Here is an 11,543-nt window from a genome sequence, read left to right as displayed (position 1 = left end):
TAAGGGGCAGGAAGGTGTATTGCGTTCTTTCAGGTACCCGGGGGCCAAGTCACTGGACCGTAAGCTAAGCCGGGGGGTCTTGCTGCTGCATCTGGGCAGGGCCGAGGGGCGGGGAGCCCAGATCTGCGTGCTATGATGAAATCCCCTCGCCGGCGGGTATAGGGAGACGGCGGCTCATTGCAATATTCAGCAGCGGTAGCAACGGAGGCACCGTCTTTCGTCGGCTCGCTCCTCTCCGCCTCCTCTCCTCCGCCTCCTCCCCCAGCCGCTCCATGGCAAAGCTGCCCTGACTCCCCCGCTGCACCGCGCCGCCTGCCCGCCAACAGCCCCGCCCGCCCAACCCGCTCCGGCCCGGAATGATCTGAACCTTCCGACAGACACGCACCCGAGTCCAGCGCAATCGCCGATCGCAGGTGAGTGGCGCCTCGGCACGCTCCCCCCCCCACAAAGATCCTGGGCGTCCGCTCGAACGGGGAAAAGGATGGGGGTGGGGGGAGAACAGCAGGTCGGTCATAACGCTGCCCTGAAGGTGAAGCCCTCAGGTCTGCGCAAGGGTTGCAATCTCTCCTCAGGCAAGCGTTTCCTTTGGAAAGGAAAGGAGCAGAATGGAGAAAGGGAGATGGCTCGCATTCGCGGGTATTCTGCCCACCCAAAAAAATCTACGGCCACTCCTTTGACTCTCCCCACCATCACCACCACCACGTCGTCCCTCCCCATTTCCTCCTCTGGTTTCAAGGACGCGAAGTCACCCTCGTTTTCACCCTTCGTCTTCTTCGTGGGTGGAAAAAGCATCCTGGCGCGCGCGCGCGCTCTCTCTCTCTCTCTCCCCGCGACCGTGAGCGATGCTTTTGAGGAAAACCGGGCTCGAAAGGTGTTGCTTTCCGCCTCCGCGGCTGCAACCCCTGAGTCAAGCGAGGGTAGGCCCGGGCTGGGATGGCAGATCAGAGCGAGGGGGACCAGCTGTTGCAGCAGTAATAACTGTGCCCAGACTTGTTGAATTGGGGGCCGAAGGTTACCCTTCCCTGAGGGACCCAACCTGGACTCCAACGATGGCTATGGAGGCGCCCAGACATCCCCACCCTCCCTTCCGTTCCTCCTTTGGAGACCTAAGAGAGAAGGTCTCCTGCCTGTTCCAGCACACTTAGCTGGCAGGAAGGCACTGCTTGCAACGAGATACTGCTGGAGAATATGAAGGAGGTATTTTTGTGACTACTGTACTGTGAAGTGTAGTCCGAGCTACTCCCCATCTCGTTAAAACCTGACTCATCCCCACCCCCAATAATCTTATCCTTGCTGGGAGCAGCTGAAGCCATCTTCCCCCCTTGTCTTGTCTCCATGCAGAGCTCAGTGCCGGGATGGATGCGTTTATGAAGGGCTTGTCCAAGGCAAAGGAAGGGGTTGTGGCTGCAGCAGAGAAGACCAAGGAAGGGGTAACAGTGGCAGCCGAGAAGACCAAGGAAGGCATGCTGTATGTTGGTAAGGTTGCTGCAGGCAAAGCTGCAGAGCTGCCCCTTTCACCATGCCCCCCCCCTTGCAGGGAAACAAATCTGCCAAGCAGAGAGAGAGGAAAGATTAAAAGAGAAGGAGGAGGCAGGCAGGCTTCCATTGGTTAGGGTTTTATCATTATTCTAGTTGATTCCTCCAAAGTGACAATGGCTTCCCTTCCTCAATAATTATTTCTGTCTATGCAATGATTCTAGATAAGAAACAAAAGAGAGAGAGAAAATCCAATGGTAGGATTCCTTTCTGTGCTTTTCTGTATTCAACCTTTCTGATTGCCTTCAGTATCCAAAAGATTTCATCTTCTAGGGCTCACCTTTATCTATGAGATTATCTTTGATTTTCAAGCAATTATCATGTCTCTTTTCTTCTGTGATAGATCAGATTTCAAATCCAATTAAGAGAACACTGGTTGAATGCACTGGTTTATTTAATTTTGGTTTAGTATGTTGTGTGAACCCAAACATTATAAAAGCCTCTCGACCTTTTACTTCATGATTTGAAACCGCTTCAGTTCTTGAGATGTGATTTCCTTTCTGTACAGATGCAATCCCAACTCATGAGGTGGAGTGTTCTGGAGTCTTTCTGCTACTCCACACATGAGATGGAATGTTTTCATTCTGCCAGGGGTGGGGGTGGGGAGACCATTGGTATCTCTCAAAGCCTTTTTCCTACCACAAACTCCAAGGGTATAGTCCCTTGGGAAAAAGCAGGGATGTGACAGATTATGAATTTATCTTAATGTTCAATTTCATGCAGTTTTATAAATTCATCAGTGAACCATTCTACCAACACATGAATAAATCATGCCTCCACTAATATTACACTCTTTTTTGAAACGATGAAACCCACTCCCAAATTCTTCATTCCAGAGAATCATCTATCAACTTCTCATCATCATTCCATTTTGTCATTCATCATCCTAGTGCTGACTCACAATCTTCCCGTACAATTGCTCTTCTTCCTTGTAAAACTGTAAACTCAATATAAATAAAATAAACACTGAATGAGTGCAGTTGTAACTAATTATAATTGTGATGCCATTTTCAAAAAACAAGGCAACAAAAATCTTCAGCAACACCATAAAGTATAGGTAGTTCTCGACTTACAACCATTTATTTGGTTCCATTTCCAGTTACAACAGCACTGAACAAAGTGATATGATCATTTTTCACACAATAATTGCAGCATCTTCATGGTCATAGATGGAGCAGCCTCTACATGGGGCAGCCCTTGAAGAGCATTCAGAGACTTCAGCTTGTCCAGAATGCAGCCGCGCGAGCGATTGTGGGTGCACCCCGGTACACCCACGTCACATCTATCCTCTGCGAGCTGCACTGGTTACCGATTGGTCTCCGGATACGCTTCAAGGTGCTAGTTGTCACTTATAAAGCCCTTCATGGTATTGGACCTGGGTACTTGAGAGACTGCCTGCTGCCAATTGCCTCCCAAAGACCCATTAGATCACACAGGGTTGGCCTCCTCCGGGTTCCGTCTACCAGCCAATGCCATCTGGCTACTACCCGGGGGAGGGCCTTCTCTGTGGCTGCTCCAGCCCTCTGGAACGATCTCCCCGTGGAGATTCGGACCCTCACCACCCTTCAGGCTTTCCGCAAAGCCGTCAAGACCTGGCTGTTCCGGCAGGCCTGGGGCTGATGAGTTCCCAGCCCCACTCGAATTTTTTGTGGCTGTTGATGAATTTTTAAATCTGTTTTTTGTATTTTGTTTGTCTTGTTTGTTTGCTTTGTATTGTCCCCCCTCCCTATTTTGGTTTGTTAGCCGCCCTGAGTCCCCTTGGGAATAGGGCGGCATACAAGTTTAATAAACAGTAAACAGTCACGTGATCAAAATTTGGACATTTGGCAACTGGTACGTATTTATGACAGTTGCAGTGTCCTAGGATCATGTGATCACCTTTTGTGAATTCTGACAAGCAAAGTCAATGGCAAAGGCAGAGTCACTCAACAATAGTGTTAACTAACTTAACATCTTCAGTGATTCACTTAACAACTGTGGCAAGAAGGGTCATAAATTGGGGCAAAACTCGTTTAACAATTGTCTTGCTTATTGATGGACATTTTGGGTTGTTGTGACTGTAAGTCAAGGACTACCTGAACCAGAGGTGGGTTCCTACCAGTTCGCACCAGTTCGGTAGAACCGGTTCGTCAAATCTACCGAACTGGTTAGAAGATGTTCCACCAGTGGATCCGGAAAGCAGGCCACACCTACAGAAGAGGTTCCAATTTTTTTTGAAACCCACCACACTCTCTCTCTCTCTCTCTCACACACACACACAGACTCATACACAGACAGACTCACACAGAGAGAGGAAGAAAGGAAGAAATAAAAAAAGAAAAAAGAAAGAAAAAGTGAGAGAGAGATGAAAGAAAAAAAGGAAAAAGGGACAGAAAGACAAAAGGAAGGAAAGAGAGAGAGAGAGAGAGAGAGAGAGAGAACACATGGCCGGCAAGCCACTCCCACCAGGTCACATAGCTGGCAAGCCATTCCCACAAAGGAGGATAGGTTCGAAAAATTTTTGAAACACACCACTGACCTGAACCAAGATCAAAGAGAAGGGATTTGAAATAGTAATTTATAACAGATATTTCTTAGATATATTTACAGAAAAAAATAAGGAAAGAGAGGGAGATGTGAATGAACCTAATGCTGTAAATCAACTCTTAGGGGAAAAAACAATTGTGATAAACAAGAAAGAAAAAGCAATACGATGTAGACCCTACTATCTGTTAGCCTGGACACATTCCATTCAACTCTTTTCTTAATTTATCTTCCTCAGCCAATCTGAGCCTTAAGTTGATCAGCTCTCAATCCAAACATCAAAGGCAGACAATAAAGTTGATTTGAGCTATATATGAATCCAGGTCTCTTCCCCCAGAATCTCTACCTTTTGCCAAAGCAAATCATAAAAAAAATCTCCAACTGTGATCTGCCATCATGGGGATTGCTAGGCACAATTTAAGAGAAATGCTGGTTAAACTGCAGAACTATAGACTAGCAATGGCTTTTAGTCTTTGAAACTGTATAATATCTCTTGAATTGCAAGCACCAAACCTTAAATACGAACTGTTTGAGAATGATAATCAAATTGGGATACTTATTCTAGAGAAGATCTATCTATGAGTTTACTATGATTTGATGGTACATAATCAGCTGTACCACCAAATTACACACACACAGAGAGAACAAATGTCTTGTATATTATTTACACATACAATAAAAATGAGAATACCTAATGGTGTTGTCCTGTAATCTTTTTCCATCCTGGTGGTCTATAAATAAATTAGACTACAATTCCCATATTTCCTGCCAACAAGGCTTCCAGATCTTGTGATTGGAGAATTTGTGATTGTAGTTATCTTGAAACTAGGTCTGTATGAACCTTATTTTTTTCTTCTTTAGCTAAGCCATCATTCTTTTGCTTTGTCCACAAAACATGCTTTCTGGGAATTAACTAAGCATGTTGTGAAACTAATTCTGTGGCTTTACATGATCTACTGAATTAACCAACTGGGATGAATTCCAGCAATATGCTTGGGTGAAAAACGGGGGGTATTTGGGGGTTCAGTGTGCTAGGCATACATAGCAGTTCCCTGTATCTTGCCCAATTTATCTTCCTCATATCTTCTTGAGTGTGATCTCAAGACTGGATTGCTGTAACGTGCTCTACATGGGGCTGTCCCTGAAGAGTGTTCGAAGACTTCAGCTAGTCCAGAATGCAGCCGCGTGAGCGATTGTGGGTGCACCTAGGTTCACCCATGTTACACCTATCCTCCGCGAGCTGCACTGGCTTCCCATTGGTCTCCGGACACACTTCAAGGTGCTAGTCGTTACTTTTAAAGCCCTACATGGTATCGGACCTGGCTACCTGAGAGACCGCCTCCTGCCAATTACCTCCCAGCGACCTATTAGATCGCACAGACTAGGCCTCCTCCGGATTCCATCTGCCGGCCAATGTCGGCTGGTGACCCCCGGGGGAGGGCCTTCTCTGTAGCTGCTCTGGCCCTGTGGAACAATCTCCCCGTTGAGATCTGGACCCTCACTACCCTTCTGGCCTTCCGCAAAGCGACCAAGACCTGGCTGTTCCGGCAGTCCTGGGGCTGTTGAATTATCCAGCCCCATCCTAAGTTATGAATGTTGTTGAATTTTTAATTGTTTTTTATTTTATTTTTTTATATCCCCCCTTCCCTTCTTATTTGTAAGCCGCCCTGAGTCTTCAGAGAGTGGGTGGCATACAAGCTAAATAAACAAACAAACAAACAAACAAACAAACAAACAAATTTTCAATCTGTGGGATTTTTATAAATTCCTGTTCTACTATAGAAAAGATACATTAATCTGCACCCTGTATTTAAAAAGGGTTAAGGATAAAGGAGACACCAAAAAATGATTAGAAATATCATGGTGTGTCTTGTTGAGAAGAGCCACACACAAGGAACATTTCTTAGCAACAGGCTAAGCCCCATTTAATGCTATTCCAACTTAGCTTCATCTTCACTAGCAAATATCAGGCAATACAATTAAGCAAGCAACCATATTTGCAGATTTGCACCCTTTTTTATCCATATTCTGGCTGTTTTATATGACTTGCTCATCAACACTCACTAGGTTTTAGTTTTCATAGTCTCAGTCAAACAGGAGGATCTGTTGTCCTGAATAGTGCTGGAAGGAGAGACCACCAAAAAGCCCAAACCAAGCACTGGTTGTGAAGTCCAAAAGGCACCTTGAAAGAATGCAGTGCCCACCCATTTCTGTACAGTTGCCAAGACAACTAACTGGATATGTCTGGATAAAGTAACCAGATCTTGAGCTCTGATCAAAGGAAATTTGACTTCTATTTTATTTTATTTTTTTAAAAAAATAAGTTACATCCATATTGAACCATGAGTCATGACAAGTGGCCTCTTCTTGCTGCCCATGTTTCATTTCTTTACATATCCATGTGTAATGAAAATGAAAAATTGAAATAGAAGAAAGAGAGGTCTGAAGAGAGGATTAATTTTAGAATGAGCCTCCCTTCAGGATTCACACAACATGGTGAACCAACCAGTGCATCTTGACTTTTGTCTATGGAAATCTGTCAAGATACACAGTCTTGAGTTTCCTTCTCATGCTTTCTGGTTTCTTAGGTTATGTTCATATTTTGCTAATGGTTTCCACATATTTTCTTCAGAGTCATCTCTGTGGCCCATCTGACCTCAAAAGAAGTGGAAAAAAAACAAAACAGAGGGCCAAATTGCACCTTAGTTTAGTCTGTCTTATGAATGTAGTCTGTCTTATGAATGTAGTATAGCAACAATTCCATATTTGTCCTGCCTCCTGGCTCTTTCTCATTCTTCATCTTATTCTCCCTACTGGAAGAACCAGATATTAAGTACTTCCCATTTCCCCGTAAGAGTTTCTCTTCTGCTGTGCCTTTGCACTTGTGACTTTAAGTATAATGTGGTTTTTTTTAAACACCTTAGCTTGCATTATTTTGGACCCAACTATTGGAGTTTTTAAAGCCTAACTCGGTTTACACATGCCACCACATTTTTAAAGCCTAACTGGGTTTACACATGCCACCACATATGCAATGTTTGCATATGTGGTGGCATGTGTAGCTCTATGGGCTTTGGTTCATTCCTTCCTCCAACCCATTTCTGAGGAGATGCCAACAAAGTGTATCCAGACAGTACCTATTCTATTTCTTTCTTTTCTGTGTGACAGGGTGCTATATTGATTGGAGCTTGGGTTTTTTGTTGTTGTTGTTTATTGTTTGCATTTGTGCTCTATACCACTGAATTAGGGAGCCTTATAAGTCAGATAGATAGATAGATAGATAGATAGATAGATAGATAGATAGATAGATAGATAGATAGATAGATAAAGTTCCTCACTCAGGGCAAAACAGGAAAACAACATTACTGTGGTTTTTGTATTTCTTGCCGGACATTGATAATGCCTGGTACCAAATCTAAGTGATCAGATAATCTTAGCATAAGGTAAACCAAAAGTTATTGTCATACAAAAATTAAAAAATAGAAAATAAACCACATATCCCTGTTCTGGAATAATTACTTCTTGTTTCTTTCTCTCCCCCCCTTGGACTTGTTAACAATGCCTTAAAAAAAGATCTAATTGCTATTGCCTTTTTGCCCTCACCCACCTCTGCCATCCCTTAACATTCTTTTTACTTTTTAGCAAGTAAAGACATCAGGCTAGAAGTCAGGAGACCGGGAGTTCTAGTCCCTCCTGAGGCACAAAGCCATATGGGTGACCTTGAGCTAGTCACTTTCAGCCCTAGGAAGGAGGCATTGGCAAAGCACTTTGAAAACCTTGCCAATAAAATTGCAGGGACTTGTCCAGGGCAGTCTGAGAATTGGATACGATTTAATGGAAGAAAAAAAAAATAGCCACTTAGGCTCATCCAACACTCATGTTAAAACAAACTATGGCTTATGAATCCAGCCAAAGAAAACTGCTAAAGATTTTAGAATGCCATATTTTCATTTTTAAAGTTACAGTCCAAATAAGAACAAAATGGAGATTCATTGACTAGAAAAATGATCCAATTAAGATGAATGTGTGTAGTTGGAAAGTCACATAATAATAAATTCATTTTTGTATTCTTGATAAAATTGCTATACTTTCCACTCCACCTTACCCGTTTTAAAAGGAAATTAGAATATTCAGATTATTCATGGATTGGATAATTGATACTGTAATTCAACATATGTTGCAGCCAATTTATTTATCTGTTGTTTTGTGAAAGAAGAAATATTTCTTCTAAAAAAAAGATTAGATATTGATGTCTTTCTTCAAGTCTTTTAAATAGTATTTATAAAGGAACTGAGAAGTCCTAGCTTCTTTAGCAGGTTATGGAAAGTAATTATCTAGTGGAATGATATAGCAACTCATGACTTGCTAATTTTTTGGACAACAGATCCTACAGTATTCTGATACAGGACATCATACTTACAGGACTTGATCCAAAACATTTCTCTTCTACCATTCCCAGTTCCATTTACAAGCAGCAGAGAATTGCAGAGACCATGTGGAGTTCCAAGAGGAAGAGAGGAAATGATCAGACTGATGGAACTTTCCTCCCAATATGGCTAAGGCAAGGGATGGTAGAGAGAAATAAGGTTAGCAGGGGAGAGGCAGAAAAATGTTTCTGTCTTTGCATGCAGAAGCTGTTTTCACATGTGGAATGGGATTCACCTGTATAGACTCAACTGTGAAAAATATATTTTGTATCTGGGTGACTGCAGGGCATTGGTTTAAGGATTTCATATTCATGTAAGTAGATTGATGAGATGCTGGACTGTGCCACTTACATCTGTAAATGTGATTATGCCACTTGCAACTGTAAATATTTTTTTTAGAATGCCCCTCTTTATAGAATAAACAAATGTCCCTTCATGTAATAATTTAGCATTCATTTTTCTTTAAATGCTACCTTTCTATACTCAAGGAACTTATATCGGTATTCCCATCAAGTCATTGTTCTGTTTCTTTTCAGCTATAGGTGAGCCTAAGCCTTTCTTAGGTATTTGTCCCAGAAGGAACTATTGCTATAATCTTGTGACCATTTATACAGATAGTTCTTAACTTACAACTCATTTAGTAACCATTCCATCTTACAACTGAAAAAGGTATTTATGGGCAGAATTTGCACTTACCACTTTTGCAATATCCACATTGTTATATGATTAAAATTCAGACACTTGGCAATTGGCATGATGGTTGCAGTGTTCCCGGGTCACATAATCACTATTTGTGACTTTCCCAGCAGACTTCCAAGAAGCAAAATCAACAGGGAAAGTCAGATTCACTTAATAACCAAGCAATTCATTTAACAACTGCAGCAAAAAAATGTGAAATCAGGCGCAACTCAATTGACAATCACCTCACTTACTGATGGAAGTTGTGATCTCAGTTGTGGTTGCATGTTTAGGATTAGCTATAGGAATAATTCCCATTGAATACAGTGGGGCTTCTAATTACAGATGCATAAGATCAGGCTGCCTCTGTTGTGCAATTAGTATTTTCTCCATCACCCTTTGGAGGTCTTCTATGACAGTGGTGTGTGGTTAGAGTGGAATGGGACAATTTGCTACTGCAGGCTTGCCAGGAGACAACTCGCTGCCGGATAACTGAACAATTCAATTTAATTATTTAAAATAATGTAAAAAATATTTTAATTTTTGTCATTCACATTTCATTTTGCATTTTTTCTTTAATGATTCTTTCCCACAATTTCATTGATGTTAGTGTAACTCTTGTCCCACTGCGAGTTGGCCATGGTGAGTTGGCCGTGGGAAGTTGATCACGGTAAGTTGGCCACAGCAAGTTAGCTGTGGTGAGTTGGCTGTAGTGAGTTGCCCTAGACCTTGGCTAGAGAGCAAAGGTATGCTTGCTCTCTGCTTTTTCTAATGCCTTGTACTATTTGAACATTCCTCACTGTAGGTGTTCTTTCTACAGTACAGGAAAGCTGTATAAGAGAATGCCGGGTTCTGAGTTGCACGTGGAGATAATATACTGCAGATGTTTGTCCTCCAGCACGTGGCATAGTGAGACATGGAAAATGGGTTAAAGGGTGGAATTAAGTTGTTTAAAGACTCTGATTAACAAGAGAATCTTTTGTTGGTTTACAGCAGAAAATCTATCCTGCTTGCCAGTAATTAATTATTGTAATTAACTTCTGCATGCAAGCAGAATAGTAGAGACAAAACATTTTGCCACACCTTTATTTTGCTGACTGTATGAAGAAAAGGTTGCTTAAATAGACTTGGGGTTTAATTAATCCATGTAGACTGTGAAAGTGTGCTTGACTGGATGGGTAACAAACATGGTGAGTCCAAGATTTAACCGGGAGGCTGGTGGATGCCATGAAAAATAGGGAAACAAAAACTGCACTCTATTGCTTTTGAGGACAGTTTCCCATCGCTTAGATCTGCTTTACATTTTTTTCCTGGATGTTTGACCTTGCAATTGGCTGCATCAACATGTTTCTTGGAACAGGTCCAGCAGAGCCAGCAATCCACAATGCTGGAAGTCTTGGGCCGTTTTCATTAATTATCACTATGGCTGTTTTGTAGTTTTGGCATATTTTATTGGCAAGAATCTTTATATCTTTTTCCAGATCACTAATTAAAGAAAAACACTGAAGGCCACTGGGCCTGCAACGTATCACTCTGGGATTTTAATATAAGTACTTCTGCTTTCTGCATGCTTAATAACTGTACTGTAGTTTATTGATCATGATAGTGCTATTTCCTTAACTGGAATGCTCCAAGAAAGCAAGTGGGATCTCTTAAAGCACTCAGTTATAATAATTACATTACCCTTCTGAACTTATCTGTGAGTTCAAAGAACAGCTGGCAGATGAACAGGTAGGGAAGCATCAGTATTAGGAGATGAGATGTCTAACAAATTTCTCCTCTTGTGCCAAGTAGACAGAACAGAAAAACAAAACACAGAGGTTTTTCTGTACTGAATAGTCAGATAATTTTCGCAATCGCACATAGCTCTGCTATGGAGAACAGGGACAAACACGATGGAATAGCAGCTTGTTCCTGCTGTAATCTCAAACAAAAGGATATGGGAATGGATTTCTATTGGCTTAGTCTGCTAAATAGTTCACCAGCTTTGTTTTCAGAGCTCCATCATAGGATATAGATAACAGTCTTGACCTCATTAGACCTTCATATCTCTACCATTTATAAAAAAAAGTTTAAATTAATAGAATGGGGAAGCTGACATTCTATGCAGTAAAGTACTAATCCCTTGGATCACCTTGATTTCTAGGGATGTTTATTGGTTTTCTTAGAAAATAAGAAGTAATGGGCATCTGCAGTCTTACACCTAGTTTAGATGTGTGCCATATAACAACAACAGGCAACAAACACTGAGCCGCGGTGCCCCAGTGGTTAGAGTGCAGCACTGCAGGCTGCTTTTGCTGATCACCGACTGCCAGCAGTTTGGCAGATCGAATCTCACCAGGCTCAATATTAACTCAGCCTTCCATCCTTCCAAGGTGG

General features: G+C 42.2%; 1 protein-coding gene across 1 annotated transcript in view; it reads left to right on the top strand.

Annotated features, from left to right (window-relative positions):
* Positions 1-353: 353 nt before the first annotated feature.
* The window catches only part of SNCB (synuclein beta), a 37,009-nt gene continuing 25,819 nt past the window's right edge, over positions 354-11,543 (top strand). The window contains exons 1-2 of the mRNA XM_032239070.1: positions 354-413; positions 1,342-1,476. Of these exons, the coding sequence (XP_032094961.1) occupies positions 1,356-1,476 (121 nt within the window). The 5' untranslated portion in view covers positions 354-413; positions 1,342-1,355. The remainder of the gene's footprint in view (positions 414-1,341; positions 1,477-11,543) is intronic.

Source organism: Thamnophis elegans, chromosome 2 (genome assembly GCF_009769535.1).
Source record: "Thamnophis elegans isolate rThaEle1 chromosome 2, rThaEle1.pri, whole genome shotgun sequence".
NCBI lineage: Eukaryota > Metazoa > Chordata > Lepidosauria > Squamata > Colubridae > Thamnophis > Thamnophis elegans.
Note: the sequence above shows the minus strand (reverse complement) of the source record. Positions and strands in the feature narration are given on the sequence as shown.